Genomic DNA, 27958 nt, shown 5'->3' on the forward strand with positions numbered 1-27958 from the left:
AGCAGTGAAGGGGGTGGGAGGCAGCCAGAATGGCACAGAAGTGTCCCTTGAGGGGGGCGTGGGATTTGAGCACAACCACGGGGCCTCCTCAGTGCCACCCTCAGCACCCTCTGGGCACTGCTGGGTGCCAGCCTGAGCTCTGGGGGCACGGGAAAGGCACAGGGAAGGGCTGCACCCATCCCTTCTCCCACTTCCCACATCCTCACCAGGCTGGGAATGGGGAACAGCCCCAGCTGGGAGGGAATTCAGCTCCCTGCTCATCCCTCAACATGCTGGATCATCTCATGGAAGGGATGGAAAGGCTCAGCCCGTGTCAGGAGAGCTCTGGAAGCGTCCCAGCCTTGTTATCAGTGTCCTGTGGTGTCACACAAACCCTGACAGTGCAGTTGTCCCTTCCAGAGATCTGTCACTGCCCTGGCCCGGAGCACAAATCCTTTTGGGGCAGGCAGAGGGAGCTGATCAGTGCCCAAGGTGCCCACGGGTTTGGGGCAATCCTTGGAGAAATCAAGGAAAAAGGGCAGAGGACAGGGGCAGCCTTTTCCACAGAAATCCTTGGCCTGTTCTGAGGGATTGGAGAGAAGAGACTTTGGCCAGCACAGATCCCACGGGACCCCAAGACGTGGGGACACCAGGGAGGCTGGGAAGGGGCTGGGAACCAGTCGGGGCTCTCAGGTATTTGAGACTCCTAAAGGGGGAATAACCCAGCGGCCTCAGCTGGATCAGACACAGAGAGCAGCTGGTTTGTCACCTGCCTGTGCCCTCTGTCACTCCAGGGTGGTGACCTGGGACACGAGCTGGACCAAGCACAGGGGTTTATTGGGGTTTTATTGGGGTTTTATTGGGGCTGGGGAAGCAGCGGGGTCTGAGCCCGGGGGTGCCCCAGAACTGGGCAGAGAGGGAGCGGGGTGGCATGGGGGGACAGCGGGGGACAGCGAGCTCGGAGCCGGGGAGCGCAGCCCGGGACGGACCCTCGGGCCGGGAGCGCAGCGCGGGCTCAGGGCGCCCCTCACCGTCCGCACCGCACCGCGCGGCACCGCGCATCCCGGGACAGACGGGACAGAGCGGGAGCGAACCGCGCATCCCGGGACAGACGGGACAGAGCGGGACCGGGACAGAGAGGGACATCCCGCGCATCCCAGGACAGAGCAGGACTGCCCAGACATCCCGGGACAGAGTGGGACCCGATACAGAGCGGGACCACCCGGGACAGAGCAGGACCGGGGACAGAGCGCGACATCCCGCGCATCCCGGGACAGAGCGGGACTCGGGACAGAGCGGGACCGCCCGCGCATCCCGGGACAGAGCGGGACCATTCCAGGCATCCCTGCTCCGTGCGAGCCGCCCAGCTCCGCGCATCCCGGCTCACAGCACCCCGTGCGCCCGGGATGGAGCGGGCCGGTCCCCCACGCACCAGCTCCGCGCGGGTCCCGGGGCTCCGCGCATTCCGGAGCGGCGCGGTCAGCCCGCGCATCCCTCCCGGGCAGCGCCCGCGGCCGTGCGCGCCCGGCGGCGGCGGCGGAGCCGCGGGGCCACGGGGGGCGGCGGCGGCGGAGGAGGAGGAGGCGGAGGAAGGCGCTCAGCAGCAGCAGCGGCAGCAGCCACGCAGCTTTGACGTCGCCGGGCTGCGGCTGCCGGCCCCGCACGTATAGCACAACGTGACGGCCCCGCCGCCGCCACTCGCGCCCGCTCCCCCGCGCCCGCTCGGCAGCGCACCCGCACGCAGCGCGGCCGCGGGAGCCCCGCGCCGCCCCCGCCATGGGCCCGGCCGCCGCCCCGCAGCCGCGCTGAGAGGAGGGGGAGCCGCTCCCGGAGCGCCGCAGCCGCAGCCGGAGCCTCCCCGCGGCCCCGCGCCCGCCCCCGCCCGCGCCGCCCCCGCCGCGCCCCGCGCCCCGCGCTCCGCTGCGCTCCCTCCGCGGGCAGCCCCGCGCACCATGCGGGGGCCGCGGCGCCGCGCTGGCCTCTGATGGCCGCGGGGCGCAGGCGGCTGCGGCGGCCCCGCGCGGCGCTCGGCGGCCCCGGGAGGCGGCGGCGGCGGCGGCCGGAGCTCTGAGGGCGCCGCGGCCCGGAGCGGGTGCGGGGGCTGCCGCTGCCGGGGGCTCGCTCTGAGCGGGGCTCGCCCCGCGCCGCCCGCTGCGCAGCGGGAGGAGGAGGAGGAGGAGGAGGAGGCGGAGGCGGAGGAGGAAGGAGGAGGAGGAGGAGGACCGGCGCGGTGCCCGCCGCCTGCCCCCGCCGCCCTGCCTGCGCGGGCGTGCGCGGCTCGGCCGCAGCGGAGCGCGGGGCTCCGGCGGGCGCTGCGCTGCCCCCCCCCGCCCCGCCGGGCTGGATATGTGGATGCTCACGTGAAGATGGATGTAGCGATCGGGCTGCTGGGGCTGCTGACGGTTCTGCTGGAGGGCAGCTCCGGCCAAGGGGTGTACGGTGAGTGCGGGGCGCCGCGTGACCTTGTCGCGACTGTCGCCGGGGCGGAAGGGCGGGGGGGGGGATGGGGGGGTGGGGGCGAGCGGCGTGGCCCCGCTGCGCGCCGCGGGAGCCGGCGGAGGCAGAGCGGAGGCAGAGCGGAGGCAGCGCCGTTGCCATGAGACGCTGACATTTCACGGCGATAACCGGGCCGGGGGGGCGATTCGGGGGGGTCCGCGGCCGGTCCCGGGCCGCGCCGGCCGCCGCCGGGTGCCGCCTCCGCGGGGCTCGTCCGCGCCCGCGGAGCGCCCGCGGCCGCCGCACTTGTTACCGGCGGCGCTGCCGCCCGCGGCCGCGGAGCCAGGGGCGGGGGCGAAGGCGCCGCAAACTTCCCGGGGCTCCGCCGGGGGCGCGCGGACCCCGCGGGCGGGCGGCTCCGCTCCCCCGGCCCCGCTGCCCCCCGCCCGTGACTTGCACGTCACGGGCGGCAGCGCCCACTCCGCGCTGGGGCCGCGCTCTTGTTGCTTCCCCCTCGCCCCCGCGCCCCCGAAGTGGCCCCGGTTCGGCGCTGCCCGGAGCCCGGAGGGGCGGGGGAACCGGGCGCTCCGCCGGGGCTGCGGCCGGGATGCTGCCCCGTGCCCCGGTGCCGGCGCTGCCGCGGCCGCGGTGCTGCCTCCGTGCCGGTGATGCTCCGGTTCTGTCGATGCCCTGGCCGCGGTGCGGCCGGTCCCGGTGATGCCCGGGCCGTGGTAATGCTTCGGTGCCAGTGATGCTCCGGTTCCGGTGATGTCCCAGCCCCAGGGATGCCCGGTTGTGGTGATGCCCGGGTTGTGGCGATGCCCCGGCTGTGGCGATGCCCCGGCTGTGGCGATGCTCCGTTCTCGGTGATGTCCCGGTCCCAGCGATGCCCCGGTTCTGGAGATGCACCGGTAGTGACAATGCCCCGTCCCCGGTGTTGCCCCGGTTGTGGTGCTGCCCCATTCCTGTGCTGCCCCATTCCCGGCGATGCCCTGGCTGTGGCGATGCCCCCTTCCCGATGCTGCCCCTTCCCGATGCTGCCCCTTCCCGATGCTGCCCCGGTTCTGTGATGCCCCGTTCCCGGCGGTGCCCTGTCCCCGGTGCTGCCCCGCTCCCGATGCTCCCCCATTCCCGGTGCTCCCTGTTCCCGGTGCTCCCCGTTCCCGGAGCTGCCCGGCCGGGCGGGGGGGTTATGTAAGCGGCTCGGCGCCGTGCGGTGCCGCCGGCAGCTCCGGCGCCCGGGGCTGAGGAAGGCGATTCACGAATCTCCCAGCAAATGCTTGGTGTGACATTGCCTCCTCCGAGCCCGTCCGCTCCCACACTTCCACACTCGCTTCCCACCTGGAACGGAGCCTCACTTAGACACTCAGGGACTCACTCTCCTTGTTTTTTTTTTTCTCTTTAATTTTGGAAAATCTGGACGTGCCCGCGGATGTCAGAGGGGCTGGGCGGGCGGAGGAGGCTCGGCTGGTGCGGAGCTGGCAGCGGCTCCTGCCTCCCCCGGCACACAGGCACATATTGTTGGATGCTCGGGAAGAGCGGCGAACAGGAGAGGGCTTGTTCAGGAAGAGCGAGGTGGGGGCTGGAGGGAGGAGATGCGGACTCAGCTCCGGGCTCCGGGCTTTGGAGTAAAGACTTTGGTGCTGCTGCTTTTCTCCGCCTGATACAGGCTGAGAGCTGAGAGCGCCGTGAACTCAGCCGTGCTTTGTGCTCCAGAGCGGTGCCCCGGGAATCTTGGGTGCCTCCATCGGCTCGGGAATGTGGACAAAAAATAAAAAATATTCCAAGCCCGGGGTGTGCCTGCAGCCCCCGGCGCAGCAGCAGGGCCATTTTGGGGAAAGGAGGATGGGAAGGCTGGAGCCTGCAGATTATCCAAAGTGAGCCCCAGCCTGCGAAAGGATCTCGCTGCTTTGGAAAAACCGGTTTGTGGGATTTTAACAAGTTTTTTTGGCCTTTTTTTTTTAAACATTTCCAGAGCCTGGCAGCTCTGCTTGCGAGCGTGGTGCTGCCGGGGAGGTGTCTTGCCATGCTAACACTTGTTCCTGGTTCCTGCGCTCCTCTGGGAGCGGGCACAGCTCCAGAGCCTCTCCGTGAGGAAGGTGGCGAGGGGAAGGAAGGAAGGAAGGAGCAGCCTGGAATCCATCCCTGCTGCTCCCTGTTGATATTCCCGGCCCTGCAGGTGGCTCAGACCCGTCCCTCAGGCTCCTCCCTGGCTCACCCCACCTGTCCTTGGCACGGCACGGCTGTGCCAGGCTGTTTTCCAGCCCTGGACGCTCCCGGAGGTGCGGGAAGGTGCTGGCACAGAGCCTGGCACGGCACCGCCCGCGCCCACCCGGGGAGCAGCTCCGGCGCCTTGAAACGCAAAATAAATGCTCAGTTTGTGGATTGTGAGCTCGTTTAAACTCCAGGTTAAGGTGCCGGGCTGGGCAGCACCTCTGCAACTTCCCTCAGTTCTGGTGGAATGCTGCAGCTGGGATGGAAAACCGGGATCCTAAAGGGAAACTGGGAGAACTGGGAGCAGGGCAGGCCCAGCCCACGTTCTGCTTCCTCAGGGGATGGGGGAGAGCAGAGCTGCTGAAATCCTTGGGAATTCGTGCAGTTCCTCAGCTCTCCCTGATTTCCCGGCCAGAGATGGAGAACAGCTCGAGATCTGTGCACGTTTCCTCCCCTTTCAGTGGTGCATGACTTGCACTGCTAACAAAGCAGGAAATGTGGGGATTCAGGACGTGGTGGCTCTCCTTTCACCCAACTTCCAATTTCCAGAGGGAAAAAACAGCTCAGCAAAGAGGCCAAGGTGGGCACGGAGAGTTTTTGACAGATCAGAGGAATTTTGGGAGAGTGGGGAAGGGATTTTTGGGTTTGTTCCTGAGCTGCCTCAGCTGGAGGGGCTCACCAGGGACTTGGGGTCGGATTTTGTGCCCTGCGGAGTGAGGAAGAGCCCAGAGAATTCCCGGACAGGAGCCTGGAGAGCCTGAAAGCTTCCAGTACCTCTGGGGTGGGGGCTGGAAAAATCCTGGGAATGGGGGGGGACCTGGCTGGAGTGAGGCTCTGCTGGGGTGACAATCCTGCTCCAGGGGCAAAGCCAACACCTCCTGAGCCTGGGAAGCTGATTCCAGGTGGTGACAGGAATCTGGGAGCAGCTGTGGGATCCCCTGGTTGGGATTGGGGTCACCCAGGGGATGCAGCCCCCTCTGAGATCCTGGCTCACTGGGCTGGGATTTATCCTCCCCTCACCAAGATTTTAGGATTTTTTTCCATTATTTCAGCTGGAATTAAGCAGGGCAGACCCTCAGGGTGTTTCCTGGGAGCACCAGGTGTGACACAGGAAGGGTGTGAGGGTGACAGTGACCCCTCTGTGCCACCCCGGCTCCTGCAGGGTACGGGGCTCAGCATTCCATCTGCAGCCGTGGAAAACCTCAGGATGGCTTGGGATTCCTCCTGGAATCACTCATGGAGGGAGGAGCATCAGAGCCTTCCTCAGGCTTTGCACCAAATCTGGGCATGCAAAATTTTGGGAGAAGCACCCACAGCCTTGGGAAGAACGAGGCTTCCAGGAGTTTTCCCATTGGAAAAAATGATATTTCCAGGAGTTTTCCCATTGGGAACAATGAGACTTCCAGGGGTTTTCCCATTGCTGGTTCAAAATGCCTGCAATTGACGGTATTTAAGGTGTTAAATTCCAGCGAACACGTCCTGGTTGATCCAAGCACCAAATGTCATCCAACGGCCTCAGCCCTCAGTGCAGCTGCAGGTTTTCCAAAGAAAATTGGAATTGGGCATCCCAAAGGTTGGAGCTGCCCCTTTTTCCCAGGATCCAGCTGGAGTGGGGGCTGCTGGAGCTGCTTGGAGCCCAGGGGAGGTTGGAGTATGGGTGGAGGATGTCAGGAAAGATCTGGGAAATATCAGGGAAAGATCTGGGAAAAATCTGGGGAAAAATGATCAGGGAAAGATCTGGGAAAGATCAGGGAAAAATCTGGGAATGTTCTGGGAAAGATCCAGGAAAGATCTTCCACTCCTGCCTCTTTGTGATGCTGGGATAATTCCCTGAGCTCCGACCCCCGAGGGATTTAAGGAGCGCTGCCTTTGGAGCTGGGAGTGGCCTCTGACCTGGCCTTTCCCAACATTTTTACGGATCCAGGAGTGGATTGGAGGGATGAGGGGAGGGGTGGGAAAACAAAATCACTGGGAGGGCATTTGGCTCATTAGAAGTGCCGGCTTCTTGTTGGGAAACCTCTGGATCAGAGGGGAGGAAACCTCTGGATCAGGCAGGGAAACCTCTGGATCAGAGAGGAGGGAAAAACGTCTGGATTGGCAGGGAGGGAAACCTCTGGATCAGCGGTGCCAGCTGGAGGATATTTCCATGGATTGTACTTCCAGGGGGGATATTTCCCTGGGGGATATTTCCATGGTGCTGCCGGCCTCGCTGGGTGAATGCCGGCCTTGTCCGGGGCGCTTTAACCCCGCACAATTCCCGACTTTGTGCCAGGGAAGCGTCCCTGGGAACAGGGCAGGGATTATGCGCTGCCGCAGGGGCAGCTGCGCTCCTCCCGCTCCTCCCGCCTGCTCCGGGATCCCTGCGGACCCTTGGGAACTTTAACTCTTCCCTAAACCCTGAACAAGGATCTCCTCCTTCTCCTTCTCCTTCTCCTTCTCCTTCTCCTTCTCCTTCTCCTTCTCCTTCTCCTTCTCCTTCTCCTTCTCCTTCTCCTTCTCCTTCTCCTTCTCCTTCTCCTTCTCCTTCTCCTTCTCCTTCTCCTTCTCCTTCTCCTTCTCCTTCTCCTTCTCCTTCTCCTTCTCCTTCTCCTTCTCCTTCTCCTTCTCCTTCTCCTTCTCCTTCTCCTTCTCCTTCTCCTTCTCCTTCTCCTTCTCCTTCTCCTTCTCCTTCTCCTTCTCCTTCTCCTTCTCCTTCTCCTTCTCCTTCTCCTTCTCCTTCTCCTCCTCCTCCTCCTCCTCCTCCTCCTCCTCCTCCTCCTCCTCCTCCTCCTCCTCCTCCTCCTCCTCCCGGGGATTTTTGGGATGAGCTTCAGCTTCCAGGGAGGGGAAGAATCCCTGGAGAGCCAAGGAATTGGGATCTGCTCCCATGGCTGGGGTTGTGGTCAGGGTAAGGAATTGGGAATTCCAGAATTCCAGCAGGGGGAATTCTCTGGGTTCAGGTGTTGGTTGTGGCCCAGGTGGTGATTTGGGGCACGGAGTGCAATTGTTGAGCTTTCAATCCAATTTCAACTTGGTAAATGTGTGGGATTTAAGCTGAGCCTAAACTTCCCTGAGGTTTGGTGATCCTGGGATGTGTGGAGAGCTCCAAGGATCCTCCTGGAATGCCCAGAGCTGCATCCCAGCTCTGCCTCCCACGAAATGTCATCTTTGATTCCATGGGAGGGGAATTTGGAGGGAATCTGGCAAGGAAATTCTTAAACCACCGAAAATTAAAATTCCTGGGGCTCAGAAGAGCAAAATCCGGTAAATTCTGAGCAGTGTAAGGAAGTTGAAGGAAATGGAAATGATTAGAGTTCAGTTCTGTCTTCCACATTCCTCAAAATTGTTTGGGATTCCTACCAGTGGAGGGCTGATTGATCCTGGTCAGTCCATATATGGATTGTGTAGGATTATATAGGATTATATTGTCCTCATATGGGTTATATCCAGGAGTGTTCTTGTAGGCAGTGGGGTCTGGATGGATGTTTGGGATGAAACACAAAGGATTAAAGTTCAGTTCTTATCTTCCACATTCCTCGAAATTATTTGGGATTTCTGATTGATCCCTGTCAGTCCATGTATGGATTATATAGGATTATTATGTGCATTATATCCAGGAGTATTCTTGTAGAGAATGGGGTCTCCTGCATTAAATTCCCATTTTCCAGCGGGAAAATCCCTTTGGGATGGGACAGTCCCACTCTCCCTAATCTTGATGGGTTTAGGGACAAGATTGTTTATTTCCCATATTTTTAATAACTGGGAAGGAATTTATTTTTTGGAGAAAGGGGATTTGGGAACCTGATCACATGTTGGGTGTTTGTCTTCCACATTCCTCAAAATTATTTGGGGTTTTGGCCAGTGAAGGGCTGATTGATCCCAGTCAGTCCATATATGGATTATATAGGATTATTATATGGATTATATTGTCCATATATGGGTTATATCTAGAAGTATTTTTGCAGGCAATGGGGTCTCCTGCATTAAATCCCCCTTTTCCAGTTGGAAAATCCTTTTGGGATGTGATAATCCCACTCTCCCTAACCTGGATGGGCTCAGGGACAAAATTTTTTATTTCCCATATTTTTAATAATCGGGAAGGAATTTTTTTTTTTTTTTTTTTTTTTTTTTTTTTTTTTTTTTTTTTTAATGAAAAGGGACTTTGGGAACCTGGTCACATGGTGGGTGTTTGTCTTCCACATTCCTCAAAATTATTTGGGATTTCCACCAGGGAAGGGCTGATTGATCCCTGTCAGTCCATAAATGGATTATATAGGAGTATTATATGGATTATATAGGATTATTATATGGATTATATAGTCCATATATGGGTTATATCCAGGAGCATTCTTGCAGGGAATGGGATCTCCTGCATCAAATCCCCTTCTTCCAGTGGGAAAATCCCTTTGGGATGGGATAATCCCACTCTCCCTAACCTGGATGGGCTCAGGGACAAAATTGTTCATTTCCCATATTTTTTATAGTTGAGAAGGATTTTTGTTTTAGAGAGAGGGAATTTTGGGATCCATCTCACGCTGGATATTTGGGATGCTGCTGCTCCATCACCCTTCCCTCAATTCCTGACAAATCCCACCCCATCATCTCCTTGATCTTTTTATTTCCCTCTTTCCAGTCCTGAGCCCTGTCTGGATCCAGAGGAATTATTTCCTGCCTTTTCCAGAAATAATCTCCTCTCCCAAAATAGCTGGGAATGGAGGGCACTCACTTGGCTCTTCCCAGACAGATTTTGGATTTTTGGGCTCTTTTGGGATGAGGAATTTTTCCCAAGCTGTGGGATCAGGCTGTCCATGAGATTCCTCCTTCCATGCAATATCGAAGGACCACTTGAAATTCCTCACGGGAATTTTTTGTTGGATCTCAGGAAAGGTTCTTCCCCCAGAGGGTGCTGGGCTCTGAATACAGGGAATGTCACAATCCAGAGGCTTCCAGAATTCCAGGAATATTTGGAAAAGATTTGGAAAATGTTTAGAAAATATCCCCAGGGATGTGCAGGGTGGGATTGCTGGGGTGGCTGGGCAGGCTCTGGATGATCCTGGCATAATCAGGTGCTTCCAGAAGGATCCTACAGAGATCTCCCAACCCGGCAGGGTGTGAGGTTTTCCTTGGAATTTCTGGCATCAGGGGGATCCTTGTGAAGGATTTTCCCAAGGATTTTCAGCTGGGAAGTGATGGGAGCTGGAATGTCCCTGCAGGGAATTGGGGTGGCTTCCATTCCAATCCAACCTTTTGGGAAGGATGATCCAATCTGAGGAACTGATGAAATTCCCAAATCATGGAATGTTCCTAACACCATTTTATCCAGCCTCTCCTGCCTTTCTATCCCTTTATCCCATAAATATCACTCCTTTTCCCAAGAAAATTATTTACACTCTTTATGACAATCTTTGATAAAAATGGAGCCGGAAGACTGAAAAATACCTGGATTTCCATAGGATTAAAAAAAAAAAAAAAAGAAAAACAAAAAAGGACTTTTGGCATCCCAGCTGCACCATCCATGGCTTTTTGTGCTGGGAATGGGAAAAGGGAGTGAGGAGCAGAAGGAAGGAGGGAAAAGGATGGGATGGGGGTTATTCCTTCCCAAATTCCCACTGCATCCCGTCCCCTTCCATCGTGGATGCCATCCCAGATTTTCCATCAGCAGCTCCCAGCTTCCCCCTGAGCTGAAATCTGGGAGATTTTGCACCTCTGGAATGTGAGTTAGGAGTTAAGGGAATATTCCAGGGCAGGGGAGGTTCAGGAATTGGGATCACCCTGGGATTTGAGGCTGTTTTCCCTGGAAATGGAAACTCTGCTCCCTGGATATTGGATTCCCCTCCCATTTTCCTGAATTTTAGCATTCCTGTGATGGAACATGGAGCAATCCAGAAATTAGGGAAGTGTTCCACTGCAACACTCAAATCCACACAGGAATGCTGCCACAGGAGTTTTGGGACTGGAATTTTTAAACTGGAATTTGCTCTCCTCAGGCACAAAGCAATTCCCTTTTTTCTGAGCTCTCCCTGCTGTAGGATGAGATGCAGAAAATGGGAATTATCTCAATTTGCTGCAGCTGGAGCACCTCATTAACCAACCAGAGCTGCTCCCACTCCCTTAATTTTTAAACTCCTCCCACCTGGAGCTAATCCAGACCATTATGTAAAGCTGGAGTTTGGTTTAATTCCCAAAAACCACCTTGGAATGAGCTGGTTGCTCCTGTTATCCTGCTTGTCCCAATGTAAGTTTTTATTTTATTAAAATCCTTCCTTTATCTGAGAGGGTGTGAAATCCAGGGTTTTCCTAGATGTGAAATTTGGAATAAATTTGGGAGGGAGTTTCTTTGTTGTGCTCCAGGTTTTTCTGTGGTATTTGAGTGAAGGTCCTGGAGCAGCTTTTGTGGGGCTGGAGGGGCTTTCTGATCCCAGGGCTGCCTCTGGGTTATCCCATGTGGAATTCCAGGGAGAAAAAAGAAGTTTGAAGGAATTTGGAGTCTCTGGGATGAGCCTGATTTAGGGTTTTTAAGGTTGAACCAAAGGGGAGAGATGTGGGGTTTGGGATCAATTATGATTTCCAAGAGTTATCCCAGGTGAGCTTTGGAAAATCCAATGCTTTCCTAGAAAAAGCAATTTAATTCCAAAGAAAGGAAAACCGGGATAGGGAGGGGATTGCCTTGTTGTGCTCCATTTTTTGGTGGGTTTTTTTTTCGGGATAAAGGTCCTGGAGCAGCTTTTATGGGGCTGGAAGGGGGTTCTGCTCCCAGGGCTGCCTCTGGAGTTGCTCTCCCATGTGCTTTTCTAGGGTGTCCCATGTGGACTGAGTGAAAAAAAGGAGGTGTTGAGGAATTTGGAGTCTCTGGGATGAGGCTGATTTAGGATTCCTGAGGTTGAACCTAAGGGGAGAGATGTGAGCTTTGGGAGAAATTGTGATTTCCAAGAGTTCTCCCAGGTGAGTTTTGGAAAATTCATTGTTTTCATAGAAAAATAAATTCAATTCAAAGTAAATGAAAACAGGGATAGGGAGGGGATTTCCTCATTGTGCTCCATTATTTTGGGGGTTTTTTTTGGGATAAAGGTCCTGGAGCAGCTTTTATGGGCCTGGAAGGGGGTTCTGCTCTCAGGGCTGCCTCTGCAATTGCTCTCCTGTGTGCTTTTGTAGGGTATCCTGTGTGGATTGAGTTAATTCCAGGAATTGTGGTAGAAAAAGGATGTTTTAAGGAATTTGGGAATCTTTGGGATGTGGCTGATTTAGGATTCCTGAAGTTGAACCTAAGGGGAAAATTGTGGGGTTTGGGGAAAATTGTGATTTCCAAGAGTTCTCCCAGGTGATCAGAAAAATGGGGATGTGCTGGGAGTTCTTCTGCTTTGAGCATTTGGTGTTTTTATTTTCCTGCATGAGTCCTCTGTTATAAAACAGAAGAGAACTTTCAAATCTGAAGAGTTTTGCTTCAAAGCTGTCACAACACGGAGATGTTTTCCAGTTATTCAAAAATCAGGAATTCATGGGATACGTCAGCCTTTGGAATCCATCTCTTTTCCTGCTGGAACAAAAGCTGGGTGGGAGGAGAGGGAAGGATGGAGCCACATCTTGGGTGGGTGAGGAAGGAGCTGCTCCCCATTCCAATGGGAGAAATCCCAGCTTTTCCAGAAATTCCTGTTTTTGTTTTTTTTTTTTTTTTTAACCAGGCTGTGGATGTGCCATGGGCAGCCCTTATATTGGGACACCAATTAATTAATTGGAGGTTTTTGGAATTATTTATTTGGGATCAGCAAGGCTGGGCTTGCTCCTTGGCCTGGTTCCTGATCCCAGCTGGGCTTTAATAAAATTAAATTTGTTGTGTTTTGACACCAATTAATTGATTATCAGTTAATTAATGTCACCTGGCTGATGGAGCTGAAATTGTTGGGGTTTTCCTGTTCAGGGCCAAGGGCTGGATTTGATCCTTGTGGGATGTGGTTCCTGATCCCACCTGGGCTCTATCAAGCCTAAATTTGTTGTTTTGGGACACCAATTAATTGATTATCAGTTAATTAGTTGCATCTGGCTGTGGGTGCTGATGGAGCTGGAACTTTTGGGATTCTCCTGAGCAGGCCCAGGGGTTGGATTTGATCTTTGTGGGATTTTTGACCTGAGGTTCCTGGGCTCCATCAGCCGTTGTATTGGGACACCAATTAATTAATTATCAGCTAATGAATGTCCACTGGCTGATGGAGCTGGATTTGTTGGGATTTTCCAGTGCAAGCCCAGGAGCTGGATTTGATCCTTGTGGGATTTTTGACCAGAGGTTCCTGATCTCAGCTGGGCTCTAGTCAAAATAAATTTCTTGTATTGGGATGTGAATTGATTTAGTTAATTAATTGCACCTGGCTGTGGGTGCTGATGGAGCTGGAATTTTGTGATTGCCAGGAGTTGTATTTGATCCTTGTGGGTTCTTTGCACCTTGGGATATTCCATGAGTGGTTTGTGGCAGCAGAAAATGGGATTGAAATGATGAATTTTTTTCCCAAATTTACGGGGTGGGATTGGCCCTGGGTTGGTATCCGTGGATTCCTGGGAACATCCAGGCAGTGCCAGCTCTTTTCCAAGGGCAGAATTCCACACAGCAGCAGATCCCAGCGATCTGTGCTCAGCAAAGCCTTTAAATAATAAAATATGAGGGAAAAATCCCCCTGGAATGGTTTGGGTTGGAAAGAACCTTAAATCCCATCCCATTCCCACAACCAGGGAAGCTTCTCCGTATCCCAGGCTGCTCCGAGCTCCAGGAACACTAATTGGATCTCGTTAGTTTAATTAAACTCTTTTTGCCTCATAGCAAAGCTTAGCTTTACCTCAGGCACAAAAACCCCCAGAATTCTCCTGCTGGGATCCCAATCCCAAGAAAAGGAACGCTTTTGCCCACAGCTACTCTGTGCTCCAAAAAAAAAAAAAAAAAAAAAAAAAAAAAAAAATCCCTCAAAATTCTGGGTTTTTTAGAAGTGCAGTGTCAATAGCCTGGAACCAAACTCCCACCTGGGGAAATCCAATGGGATTTCTCCTCTGGGTTTTCCCTCCTCCCCCAAGAGCCCTTCCCTGGATATGCTGAGGGAAGGCAGATCCTGAATATTTTTTTTAGGGTTTGTGGGAAATTGTAGGAATGATATAATGATATAATACCAACCCAGGGTAAACCCCACACCATAAATCTGGAAAAAACTTCTTAATTCATCATTTCAGTCCCATTTTCTGCTGGCGCAAACCGTTCATAGAATATCCCAAGGTGCCAAAGAATGGTTGGATTTGATCTTGGAGGACTTTTCCCACCTCGAATGATTCCAAGTGGGAAAAAAAAATCCTGTGTGGAAGCACGATCCCCTCAGAGATTTCTCTCCATGAACATTTAGAGTTTCCAGCCCCTCCCTGAGAGAGGGAATTGCATTTTCCCTCTTCAGAAAATTCCTTCTTTAATTAACTCCTCATTGTGAGGTTATTCCACATCCAAATGTTCCTAAAATCCCTCACAAACTGCACAAACCCAGAATTTTTATGGATCAGCTGGAATCAAGGTCTTTTTATGCATGGACCTGGATTTTCTGGATTCTCCAGGGGTGCCTGATCTTGGATGTTCACAGCCAGGGAAATTCAGGATTCCTGGAGCATTAAAACCCTCCAATTGTGGGAAGAGAAGGATGACTCCTGAATTTAACAGGAGGTTTTTAAATGGGAATATTTCTGTTGGGAATGGAATGGGAGAAATGGAGAATCCCAAGGAATAAACACCTTTGGCAGGGAGTGGAAATTGAAGCTGTTTTCCTTTATATCCCCACTTGGATCCAGCTTTCCTTGGCCTCCAAAGCCTTTAGGGTGGGTTTGTGCATCACCTGGCCCAGTGGGATCTCAGCTCCTGGCACAGATTCAAGGATTTCTGGCCATGGAAATAATAATAGTCATCATAATTAACATGTCCTGAGGAAGCTGCCATGCTTGGATTGGGTTTAAGGGGAGAAAAAAAAAATCCCAACAAAAGGAGAGAGATTATTAATTACTGTAAGAAGCATTAAAGGATCATTTGGATTTCATGGAAAATTCAGGAAATCTGATCCCAGGAGCTCTTTTTAGTGGGAATTCCAGCAGCTTTGAGCTGCCCAAATCCAGGGGCATTTCCAAGAGGTGCTGGGAAATAATTCCCACTTTTATTTCAAGGAGAAATGAAGAGAAATTGGGAATCTAAAGAAAACATGGCAGGGGCTTGTCAGCTTGGTGCCTCTTTAAATGGGGAGAGGAACATGAGGATTGTGGAGAAATGAAGTGGAAATCAAAGGATGGTGCTGCCTAAATTTTCCTTGGAATTCTCCTCAGTGCATCCAAGAAATCCAAATAAATCATCCCAAACTCGAGCAGAGGGAGAGGTGGGAATTTGGGGCAGAGTCTGGGAATCTGATTTGGGTCCTGGGTGGTTGATGCTGAGGATATTCCCTAATTATCTTATGGAAAAATGGATTTTTTCCAGCATCTCAGAATTGTTTGGATTAGAAGGGAGCTCAAGGCTCATCCCTGCCCTGCCCAGGGACACTTGCACATCCCAGGTTGTTCCAGTCCTATACAACATTTTTTTTCCAGGGAAAAATCTGGGTTTTTTTTTCTAAGATGTTGGAATTTGGCAGAATGCAGATCCCATTCCAATTTTTCCCTGAATTCTCCCTCCTCTGGGCACCTCTGTGGGGTTTTGGGTGTGACTAGAAGAGTTTGGGGCTTTAAAGAGCCAAAAAAGTCCAAAATTGGGGCAGGGATAAGGAAAACATCCCAGGGGCACCCACACTTAATCCAGGAGGAATTCCAGGGGCTCTGAAAGGATGAAAGGAAAAACAGAAACCTAAAACAAAGCTGGCAGAGCTGTCGTGGTGTGGATTTTTGGGATCTCTTCCCTGATCCCTGCAAGCTAAAATAGATCTGGGACGTGTCAGGAAATAATTCCCTTTGGGATTTGCTTTTGGGGTTTTATTTTAGGCTCAATCTGGAATTTCCTCTCATTTCCTGGATCTCCGAGCAGGGTTTTGCTCCCCTCTGAGGGTTTCAGGGATATTTTTGAGGAATTTTGCTCTGCAGGCTGGCCTGGATTTAAATTTGGGTCCCATCCACAACCAAAGTACCTCCCAGACCCCTCATCCCTGCAGGAAGCAGCTCTGCCTCAGCAAAAATGATGGGAAAATTAATCCATGATTACTTTTTAGGAAAAAGGATTCCTCTTGGAATCAATCAACGTGACAATTAATGGGGACGTTATAGGAGCCTAAATGAGGGATGTGGGGCTCCAGGCAGCTCTTCCTAATGCAGTTTATTGCATCTAAGACATTACAGCAGCCCAGGGCTGTGGGTGACAGAGCTGTGCCCACAGCTGTCAGCTCCAGCTGCAGGCAGGCCTGGAGTCCCCCATCCCTCATTCAGGCCCTGACTAATGGTGCCCCACGTTGGGCGCCACTGAAAGAGCCTGAATGAGGGATGTGGGGCTCCAGGGGCTCTCCAAATGCAGTTTATTGTACCCAAGGTGTCACAGCAGCCCAGGGCCGTGGGTGACAGAGCTGTGCCCACAGCTGTCAGCTCCAGCTGCAGGCAGCCCTGGACACCCTTAGTTTAGGTCACAATGCATTATAGACTTTTCTGTGCTGAGCATCTTCATACAGCAGAACCAATCTATGCCTTAACTGTTACCTGTAGCCCATCATAACTGCTGTAATCACCATATTCATGTCACTGCTCTCCAGTCACTAACAGTCAGGGCATTACAGTTTCAGCTAGAAGTTGTTTTTCAGTTTTCTTGCAGCGGAAAATTCTGAGACCTTTTTCCTACTTGCCACATTTGCTGCCTTGTTTGCCTGTGCTGTCTTTGTGCTTGGTAAAAACATCTTCTTGTTTGGGGTGGGTTTATCCTTTGCTCTAAGCCATAAAACCCCTTCTAACTAACACAGCCTTTGCCTCCTTGGTTATCCAGTGGGACTGGCTCAGCAATTCTTTTCTTCTGTATCAAAACTTGCTTCCATCTCTATTCCTTCATCAGACTCTACAATCAGAAATCTTTCTGCCCAGCACACACATCTGTGAGACTTTCTTCTCAAACTTTCACCCTTCCCAACAGACATCAAACAGCCACTGCCAGAAGTTCTGTTGTCCTGCCCAGCAGCTCTTCCAAAGCTCCTCCTCTCCCAAAAATCCCAGCCCAGCAGGAGCTCTGATGCCATTTTCCAGCATCCTGCCCTCCCTGATTTTCACTCATTCCTGTAAATTTGAGTGGGGCATTCCTTCTCTCCCAGCACATGGAATAACCAGAGACGTTTGGATAATCCTGAGGGGAGGATGATATTTTTTTTTTTTTGGGAGATGGAAGGGACCTTAAATCCCATTGTGGATGGGCAGGGACACCTCCCACTGTCCCAGGGTGCCCCAATGTCCAGCCTGGCCTTGGGCACTGCCAGGGATCCAGGGGCAGCCACAGCTGCTCTGGCAATTCCAGCCCAGCCAGGAATTCCCAATTCCCAATCTCCCATCCATCCCTGCCCTCTGGCACTGGGAGCCATTCCCTGGCTCCTGTCCCTCCATGCCTTGTCCCCAGTCCCTCTGCAGCTCTCCTGGAGCCCCTTCAGGGCCTGCCAGGGGCTCTGAGCTCTGCCTGGAGCCTTCTCCTCTCCAGGGGAACATTCCCAGCTCTTGGAGCAGCTGTGACCTCTTCTGGAGTTGTTCCAGCAGCTTAAAAAAAATCCTTTATACCCACCAAAAATTCTTATTTATTTTTTATAAATAGTAAAAACCACAATATAATAGAGTTTATCCATTAAAAATATATCATTCCCATATCCAAGGGCGCCAGACCAAAATAAACAGGAAAAGGTTTATCCAACTTTTCCCCCTCCTTTGGATCATGAGGGCTGAGTTCAGCTCTGGCTTTATTTTATTTAATTTATCCTGAATAATTCATTCCTGTGGAAACAGCTCTTGGATAAAACCACATCTGAGAAAAGGAGGAAAAAGCTTGGAGAACTGTAAGGTTTCCCCTATTAAAATGTTGTTGTCATCTCAATATTTTCATTTGGGGTTTTGTATATTTAATGAAGTGAACAGCAAGATAAATATTTTGGGTTGGCTAGAAACACCCAAAATGTTGATATTTCAACAAAATCCAAAACCCAGCAGTGAAAACAAAATCACTTTGCTTCATCTTGGCTTAATTCATTTTTTTCCCCTTTCATTTTGGCGAGTGAACAACAACAAAAAAAATAAATCAGTGTTTGCCCAGAACTGGGTCACAAAGAGATTAAATGAAATTATTTCTGGGCCATCCAGTGGCAGCAGGAAGAGTTGGAAGTCCCCCTCCTGCAGAACTCCAATTGTTTAATTCCTTTCATGCTGATCTGGGATTGGGGGTGTGGGGAGAGGAAGGGGAGATTTGTAGGAATTTGTGGAAAGGTGGGAACTGCCCAGGGAGGTTTGCTGTGCCCATCCCTGGAGGTGGCATTGAGAGCTCTGGGCTGGGGACAAGGTGGGCATTGGGCACAGCTGGGACTCTGATCTTGGAGCTCTTTTCCAGCCTCAGGGATTCTGTGAGGTTTGGATTGGATATCTGGGGAAATTTCTTCCCTAAAAGGGTTCCCTGGCACAGGTACAGGGTGGAGTCCCCATGGCTGGAGGGATTTCAAATCCCTGTGGATGTGGCACCTGGGGACACGGGGCAGTGGTGGCCTTGGCAGGGCTGGGGAATGGTTGGATGAACTTTGAGGTCTTTTCCAACCTTCATGATTCCACGAATATCTGTCCATTGTTTTGGAGTGCCCATCCCTGGAGGTGGCACTCAGAGCTCTGGGCTGGGGACAAGGTGGGCATTGGGCACAGCTGGGACTGAATCCTGGGGGGATTTTGTGAGCTCAGGGATTTTGGGATTACAAACTCAGGCTGGATGGGATGTGTGGCTGTGGGGTGGAAGGAGCAATCCCAAAGCTGCTGGAATTCAGCACCTGGAGCTGGAGGAACGTGGAGGTGCTTCCTCTGTGCCCAGAATGTCACTCCATAAAATCATGGCATGGTTGGGATTGGAAGAGACTTGGGAAGGTCATCCGGGGACCAAGCAGGAACAGCTTCCGCTGTCCCAGGTGGATCCAAGTGCTCTCCAGCCTGGCCTTGGGCACTGCCAGGGATCCAGGGGCAGCCACAGCTGCTCTGGCAATTCCAGCCCAGCCAGGAATTCCCAATTCCCAATCTCCCACCCATCCCTGCCCTCTGGCCCTGGGAGCCATTCCCTGTGTCCTGTCCCTCCATGCCTTGTCCCCAGTCCCTCTGCAGCTCTCCTGGAGCCCCTTCAGGCCCTGCCAGGGGCTCTGAGCTCTGCCTGGAGCCTTCTCCTCTCCAGGGAACCTTCCCAGCTCTCCCAGCCCGGCTCCAGAGCAGCTCCATGTAGAGGGGGCAGAATTCCCCCTTTCCCTTTTCCCACACTGCGGGGTGAGCCCAGGGAATGGGGAATTTCAGTCTGAGGCACTTCCAGCACTCCACTCCTTCTCCTCACCCCTGAGCCAATTTCCAGCTCATCCCAATTTTAGAGATTGATCTGCTTTGGCACTTCCAGCCCCTTCCAGTGCAACCTGGAGGAAAACCTGGATTTTTCCACACAGGGAGTGAAGGTTTGGCCACATCCCAGCCTTGCACCCAGCATTGATCTGCTCCAAGCTTTCCCTTTTCCTCCCAGATAAATTGGAATACAAATGGAGCTGTGGGGAAGGGTTGGGAGCTTTTTTTGGGATGACAACTTCCATGTGGAGGATTTATAAACTGCCTGTTTTCCTTAAGGAAGAATCATCCTCCCTTTCCTGGGATATTTATGGGTTTATTTTGCATCCAATGGTTCAGGCTGATTTGTGGCAAGAGGAAAATCTGATCAAATCCCAACTTTTGTGGATGAAGGAATGGATCTGTGTCTCTTTGGAATGCTGCTTTCGCTTTTTTGTTTTTTCAAAGGAGCCCTTGTACAGCAGAACCAATCCCAGGTATTTCAGGGATGAGCCCAGGAATGTTTGGAGGATCTCAGATCCTGACTGGAATGCTGAATCCAGCATTAATCCTCATCTTTCCTTAGGAATGTTCTCTTGTGTCCATGCTGGGAGAAGAGCAGGGATTATGGATCAGGATCATGCTTAAAAAAGTAGGGAAAAAATTCCCTTTTCCTGTGTCATTCCCCTTTACAGCCAAGGACTTCCAATCAAATACCAACTTTTTTGGATGAAGGGATGGATCTGTGTCTCCTTGGAATGCTGCATTCCCATTTTTTTTTCCTATTAAATGGGCACTGCTGGGCTCTTGTACAGCAGAACCAATCCCAGGTATTTCAGGGATGAGCCCGGGATTGTTTGGAGGATCTCAGATCCTGACTGGAATGCTGAATCTGGCATTAATCCTCATCTTTCCTTAGGAATGTGCTCTCGTGTCCATGCTGGCAGATCAGCAATTATTCCATGGACTGTGGGGGTTGCTGGGAATTGGGAATATGTGTTGGATCAGGAGTGTGTGGTTGTATCCCAAATTACTTTCTGCAGGGATTATGGATCAGGGTAACACTAAAAAATTGGGAAAGAATTCCCTTTTCCCACGCCTTTGTCGTTCTCCTTTGCACCCAAGGATTTCAATGCCTGGGGGAAATGGACAGAAAACAATTCCTCCCCTTTCAGTGGATCTGGGAATGTGGGTCTGGGCTGCAGGGCATGTCTCCTGTGAATATTCCATTTCCCTAAACCCATGAATTCTCCTGGATTTCTGTTCCTGGGAATATTTAATTTCATTTTCCCCATCAAATTTGGGATTTCTCCCTCAACCCCAGCCACGCTCTCTCCCAAGAGCTTTCTTGGGAGCTGTTTTGCATGGATTTGTCCATCCAAACATTTTTGGAGGAAAACCAGGAGGTGCAACCAGAACCTTCCCCCACAAATCCCCCCTGTTGTTCCTTCCCAAATTTCCAAACACAAAATCCAACCCAAGCCATGAGATGTTCCAGGAGAGGGAGCTGAGAAAATGAGGTTGAACCCCAAGCAACTGCCTGACCTCCTCTCATCCCTCCAAATCCAGGATGGAATGGCTCTAATCCACAGTTTTAATGGAATTTTCCCCTGGAGACCCCACTAAGAGCCACTTTTCCCTCTCCTGATTGCCACCAGCAGGGCCAGGGGTGCTGATGTTGCAGAAATGCTTCATTAACCACTGAAAGTTTAATTGCTCCTTAAGTGCCGGCTGCATTCCCAGAATTCCCTGCAGCCTGGATAATCCACGACCTGTTCCCACCAAAATGCACTGGGGGCACTCGGAGTCATTTGGCCCAAATTCCAGAGTGGCCCATTTGGTGCTGAATTCCCAAATTTTTCTGCTGGAGCTCTGAGTTCCCGCATCCAAATTCCAGAGTGGCCCATTTGGTGCTGAATTCCCAAATTTTTCTGCTGGAGCTCTGAGTTCCCACATCCAAATTCCAGAGTGGCCCATTTGGTGCTGAATTCCCAAATTATTTTGCTGCAGCTCTGAGTTCCCTGGCAGCCAAATTGTTCCTCCTTGGCAGAGGGATGAGAGACCTGGGAGTTTTAAAAGTGCAAATTTGGATTGTTGGAATGTTCCAGGCAACCAAGTCATGGGGAGATGATTAAGGAAGTCTGGGAATTCAAACTGGGATTGAGTTTTTAGCTCTGGGATGAGGGTGTGCTCTGAGTGTGTGGGGCTGCTCCATCAGAAATCCTGATTTTTTTCTTGGCTGAAGCAACTGGGAATGGAGCCCAGATTGATTTATTCCAGTGGCAAAAGGAGTTCATGATCCTGGTTTTTATTTTTGTTGTGGATTTAATTTGGTGGAGTGATAATCAATCCTGATTCCAAGGATTTAGGCCCTTGGAGATGACCTGGTGTGAGTGAGCAAATAATCCTGGGAATGTCAATGAAGCCAGCTTTGATCCTGAGGTGGTGCAGTGTTCCCTAACACCTGGATATCATGGAAAAATGGAATAAACTTCAGGATTTGAAGAGGTTTCTCACATGGAATCAGGCTGGGAGAGCTGGGAATGCTCCCCTGGAGAGGAGAAGGATCCAGGAAAACCTCAGAGCCCCTGGCAGGGCCTGAAGGGGCTCCAGGAGAGCTGCAGAGGGACTGGGGACAAGGGATGGAGGGACAGGAGCCAGGGAATGGCTCCCAGTGCCAGAGGGCAGGGATGGGTGGGAGATTGGGAACTGGGAATTCCTGGCTGGGCTGGAATTGCCAGAGCAGCTGTGGCTGCCCCTGGATCCCTGGCAGTGCCCAAGGCCAGGCTGGACACTGGGACACCCTGGGACAGTGGAAGATCCCTGCCCATGGAAAATGGCTGGAATGGGATGAAATTTAAAATCCCTTCCATTCCATGTTTGGGATTATTTCATTTTTATCCCAATTTTAAACCCTTTCTTCCCCAAGGCTGTAGTGTCCCAGGAATGAAATTCCCACAGGAATTTTTGGGTGGAGTCAAAGCCACTGCAAGTGGCTCCTGTGGGATTTGTGCTTCCCAAGGATTTGAGCCTTGGGCTGGGAATTATGGAGAGATCCCAGGGTGGTTTGTGGAGGTCACCTCTTGGTGCAGGGATTTGGGATTTCCTGGAATTCTCTTTCCTGATGCTTTAAATTAAGGATTAAGCACTTGGGGAAGATCCCCAAACAGAACCTGTGGATGTCCAGTCCCTGGGGATCCATTTCCAGCTGATTCCACCAACAAAACCTCATTGGACATGTCCCCAAGGCTGGATTTTGCCTCTGGAATTTTGTCCAAACCAGCAGGGATACAAGAAAGCTGGGAATGGCTGCAGAAGGTGGGAAAACCATCCTTTATCCAGAAAATGGGAATGGCAGGAATTATTTCAGCACCTTTTGCAGTTGTACAACAAAGGGAGCGCTTCCCCCCCCCCCAAAAAAAAAAAAAAAATTGGGATTGAGGAAGGAAAAATGGGGAAATTGTCTCTGTGATGCTGCAATCAGGGATTTGTGCTGCTGGGTCTTTTTATTTCCAGCTCCACAAATGCTCCCTCCCAAATCAGCTGAGTTTTCCAGTCCCAGCTATTTTTAGGGGAAAGGTTTTATTTTGGATCCAGTTGATCAAAGGAAATGAGGAAAATTTTCCAAGAAACTCTGGAAAGCGGGAGAGCGGCATTGCCAGCAATTGGCCTTGAGGGACACTGGGAGAGGCTCAAGCTGGAAATCAGGAATTGTTTTATCCCAGTAAGGCCTGGAATGGGCTGCCTGGGCAGTAGTGGAGTCGTTATCCATGGAAATAATCCCAGAAAAATGTGGATATGGCACTTAAGGACATGGTTGGGCTCTGATACTAAAGGTTTCTCCCAACTTAAGTAATTTTAGGATTCCTCTGGAAATCCTAAATTCCACTGTTGATATTCCTAGCAATTCCTGGGAATTGAGACCATTTTGAGCACTGCCAAATGGTCCCAAAATCCCACAAAACCCATGGAATGTGATTTTTATACCCCTCTGCTCCCAAATTTATAAGCTTGGAATTGTCGTCACTGGGGCTTGGAAGAAGGGGAAATCCCAATTCTTGCTGCTGATGATTATTTGGATTATCTTAATTAGATTTAATTCCCAGGATCCTCATACATTTCAGAGGTCATGATTTGGGGGGGAAAATGGCTTGGATAAAATACATGAAAGTGGTTTAATTGCTGGGCTAAGTTTTTGTGGGATTGATGGGAAAAAATATCCCATTAAAAAAAAATCAGAATTCCATAACTGCAGTTTTCCCTGAGCTGGTGTTACATTTTCATTTCCACCTTGGATTGTTTTTTCCTGATCTTTGGAAATCATATCCCATCCATCCCTGCCCTCTGGCACTGGGAGCCATTCCCTGGCTCCTGTCCCTCCATCCCTTGTCCCCAGTCCCTCTGCAGCTCTCCTGGAGCCCCTTCAGGCCCTGCCAGGGGCTCTGAGCTCTCCCTGGATCCTTCTCCTCTCCAGGGAACATTCCCAGCTCTCCCTGGAGCCTTCTCCTCTCCAGGGAACATTCCCAGCTCTCCCTGGAGCCTTCTCCTCTCCAGGGGAACATTCCCAGCTCTCCCAGCCTGGCTCCAGCCCTGGAATCATCAGTGATCCCACTTTCCTAAAAGCTTTAAACGAAAGATTTATTTTATTTTTTCATGGGTACTCCTTGCTTCTACCCCTTATTTCCCACACTAAGGTTTCCTGTCTCTGGTTCTCCTCATTCCCACATTTTCCCTGTTTAGCTGCAATTTTGGGATGCTCTCCTGGCCTTGTCCCTGCCCTTCCCCAGCAGGGTCACCACGTCCTCCTTCCCCTTTGGGCTGACATTTCATGGAATGGGATCTGAGCTGGGCTGGAGCTCCGTGTGGAGCTTCAAGCCCATCCAGAGGGGGAGGTGGAACATTGCAATCAATTCCTTTGAATTATTTAGGAATCCATCTTGAAATCCTGAGTTACTTTGGAAGACAATGCCCCTGAAACAGGAAACCTTTTTTATGGATTTTTCCACTCTCCCATTTCCTAATGGGAACATTTTGACTTTGCCACTTGGACACGAGGTTCTCCTTCAGAACTTCCTGTTTGGGATCTAAAATCCAACAGAAAATCCAAGAAATCCACAACCAAAACCTCATTTTAGCTGATTTATTTTTCTTCTTTCTCCTCTGGAAAAATTATTTGCTGCCTGAGGATCCATATTTCAGTTGATCCCTGCTCCTCCTTCCTGGTGGGAATCCTGTCAGGATTTTGGGTATAATCCACTGAATTTTGAGTCTGAAGAAGTTCCTGTGGTTCCCAGATTTGTTATCCATGAGAATGGAAAAGCTCCTCTCAATTCCCAGTTTGGAGCCAGAGCGGTGCCAGCTGCAATTGGGGCAGGGATTATCCCAGAGATGGAAAATTCTCCTCAAGGCTGGAGAGAGGAGAAAATTCTGCTAGTGTTTTTTTCCTTCCCTCTCAGCTTTTTCCAACAGAGAAAAATCTGGATTTTCCCCCTTTTTTGGCCTTTTTTTTTTTTTTTTTTTCTCATGGAATGAAGGAAAATCAGTTTCATGGATATGGATCCCTAAGGGTGGGAGGAAGGTGAGGATAAGTCATGGATTGAGGTGGATTCATGTGGGAAAGGGTTGGAAAATCCCTGTTGAGGGTGCTGGGGACAGTGAATTAACAACTATGAGTAACTGAGCTGAAATATTAGGGAAAACCAGGGAATTTGGAATGTTTGTGATCAGGCTTGGGAAGCCTTTCCTTCCTCAAAGTGGAGCTCCAGCTCTCCTGGATGAGCTCTGGAGCTGGGACAGCATCACTGGGGCAGATTTTGAGGGGAAAAACCAAGATAAACACTTGGAAAAGAAACATCCTTCTTTCTCTGGAGGGTTGGATCCATCCTTTTTGGGCCTAGATCCTTCTGGGGTTTTTTGGAGGCTTCTGTCCTGGTTCTTTTGGGGTTTTTTTTTAGGGCTGGCTCCTCCTTTTTTTTTCCTTTTATTTTTGGAGGGCTGGAAAGAAACACGAGGAATTATGGAATCCATGTCAGGATTGGTCACAGAATTCCAGAATGGGTTGGGCTGGAAGGAACCTTGAGGATCCTCTCATTCCATTCCTCTGCCATGGCAAGGACACTTCCTTGGACATTCCAGGGATGGGGACTCCACCTTTTCCATGGAGAAATTCCTCCCAGAACTGAGAAAATGAAGCACCAGAACAATTCCCAGAAGGAATAATCCAATCCCTTTATCCCCATTCTTATCAGTCCTGCTACAACTCTGGAATAAATAATTCCTACATCGTCAGGGATATTTCTCATTTAGGGAGCTGCTAATGAGTTTAATTAAGCTCAGCCCAAATTAGGGATTAGAAATTTGCACCTCTGAGCTGGGGAAGGTGTGAGGGTGAAGAGCAGCTCTGGATGAGGAAATTGCTGGAATTGGGGAATTTTTTTCCTTCCCTTTTTCAGCCTGGATGTTTGGGAAACATGGATTTGGGGTTAAACTGGGCAAATTCAGCCAATAACTCATTTTTCCCATCTCTGCTCCGGGCTGGGGCTGAAAGGATTGTCTGGAATGTCCTTCCAGGGAAGTTTTCTGTGCTGCCTGCCTGAAGATTGGTGTCCCAATGCTTCCCATTGAAATATTCCCACTCTTTGAATTGCTGGGAAGTTCTCCTGATGTTCCTCAGCTCATCCCTCTGAGCTTGGCACCTCAGGAAATGCAGGGAATTCCTCAGGAAAAGCAGATTTTGGTGGAACTTCTCCATCCAAGGTGCTGGTGAAGCTCTGAGGTCCTTACGTGTGTCCCCTGCTTGCTGTCCCCTGGGAGTTTGGGGCAGGACTCACTCCAGGAGAACTGGAATTACCTGAGGCCATAAATCCCTGGATGTTTCTGGGATAATTCCTTTGGGAATGTCCCACTTGGAATTCCAGCTTTTCATGGCACAGTCTGGGAGACTGCCAGGATCATCTGTCACCTCTGTCCGCTCCCCTCAGTGCCTGGCACCACCTCCAGCCCAGTTCAGCCCTGTTGAGCTTGGATTATGTGCTCTTAGACCTGAGCTTAAGTGCAAACTCATGAGGCTGGATGTTGTAGGTTTTAGGCCCGTTTTAGGCCCGTTTTATCTGGATCGCCGGGATGTATGAGCTGAAGAGAAAACTGTGGTTCTATTATTAAAAATGCAAAAAAAAAAAAAAAAAAAAAAAAAAATAGAATTTAAACTGAGGCTCCAACTTCCTCCTCCCCATCCGGAAAAGGGATTAAAAGCCATCCCAGATTTCTGCATTGGGAAAATGGAGATGAGTTCATTATTTTTAGCCCGCGGAGCTTTTCACGTTAATCTGGGGCTGACACACTTTCTATTTTCACACAATTCTGATCCAAAGGCGCCGGCGGTGACGTGCTCCAGGAGCCGCCAAGGTCGGGAGTTAATAATGACCTCTAATAACCCAACAGTGCTTATTTTAATTAATAATTATCAAATTCTTGTTAGCATTTATAGGTTCTCTGGGATTATTATTATATTTAACAATAAACTGTTATGAATTGAATCAATAATATGATCTATAGGTTCTATAGAACTGATATTACATTTCATTATAAATACTGAATTTGCGTTAGTTAATCAATATGAAACTATTGATATAGTTTGTAGGTTTGGGAGAATTAATATTTATTAATTAATATTAATTAATATAATTAATATTAAGTATTATTATAATCAATATCAACTTATTATTAGAATGTATAGGTTCTATAGAACTGATATTATATTTCTGAATACTAAATTAATATTATTTAATCAATATGAAACTATTAATATAGTTTGAAAGTTTTATAGAAGTAATGAAATATTTAATAATGAATATTAAAGCAACGTTATAATCAATGCAAAATTATTATTAGAATTTATAGGTTTTATATAATTGATATTATATTTAATAATAAAATTAAATTTATATTAATTTAATCAATATAAAATTATTAATTGAACATATGGGTTCTATATAATTGACATATTTAATTATAAATATAAAAGTAATACTAAATCAATAACAAACTATATGTAGTTTATAGGTTATGTAGAATAGATATCTTTAATAGTAAAAATGAAAGTAATATTAATTTAATAGGAAATTATTACTATATTTTATATATTATTTAAAAATTATTATGTTATAGTTTATAGATAATTGATACTATATGTAATAATCAATATTAAAGTACGAATAATAGTTATTGTTTGTTTTGATTAAAGTGATATTTAATCAGTATAATAGCAACATAATTTATAAGTTCTATAGAACTGAAATGATATTTAATAATATATACTAAAGTAATGTTAATTAAATTAATTAATATGAAATCATGGCTGGCATTAGCCAAGCATATTAATTAAGCACGGAGACAGAGTTCCCTGACCTCCCCAGTCCCCTCCAGAAAATGGGATTGATTGGAAAAGCACTGGAGGAGATGAGCAGGAATTTGATGGAAAGCCTGGAATGTTGTGTTTCCACTGGAAATTGCTTTTCTCCTGGAATAATTTTATCTTAAAACCTCTGGATTTATCCCTTTGGACCAGGATGAGGTGGGAAAAAAGGAATTTCCTGGAAATTGTTTTAGGAATTAGAGCCATAGTGATGGAGGATGGGACAAAAATGGGCTTAAATGTCTTAAATTTGATAAAAAATTGAATTTTCTGGAATTTTTAGTGTATTAGGCCCAGATTCCCAGAGAAGCAGTGGCTGATCCATCCCAGGAATGTCCAAGGCTGGGCAGGATGGGGGGTTGGAGCATCCTGGGATAGTGGGAAGTGTGGAATGGGATGGGATTTAAGGTCCCTTCCACCCCAAATCCTTCAGGGATT

At 50.1% G+C, this 27958-nt stretch overlaps 1 protein-coding gene across 1 annotated transcript in view; it reads left to right on the plus strand.

Annotated features, from left to right (window-relative positions):
• The first annotated feature begins 2309 nt into the window (after window positions 1-2309).
• Window positions 2310-27958, plus strand: part of MDGA2 (MAM domain containing glycosylphosphatidylinositol anchor 2) — a 204532-nt gene continuing 178883 nt past the window's right edge. Inside the window, exon 1 of the mRNA XM_058026932.1 lies at window positions 2310-2418. Within this exon, the coding sequence (XP_057882915.1) occupies window positions 2346-2418 (73 nt within the window). The 5' untranslated portion in view covers window positions 2310-2345. The remainder of the gene's footprint in view (window positions 2419-27958) is intronic.

This window comes from Melospiza georgiana, chromosome 6 (assembly GCF_028018845.1).
Source record: "Melospiza georgiana isolate bMelGeo1 chromosome 6, bMelGeo1.pri, whole genome shotgun sequence".
In the NCBI taxonomy this organism is placed as follows: Eukaryota; Metazoa; Chordata; class Aves; order Passeriformes; family Passerellidae; genus Melospiza; species Melospiza georgiana.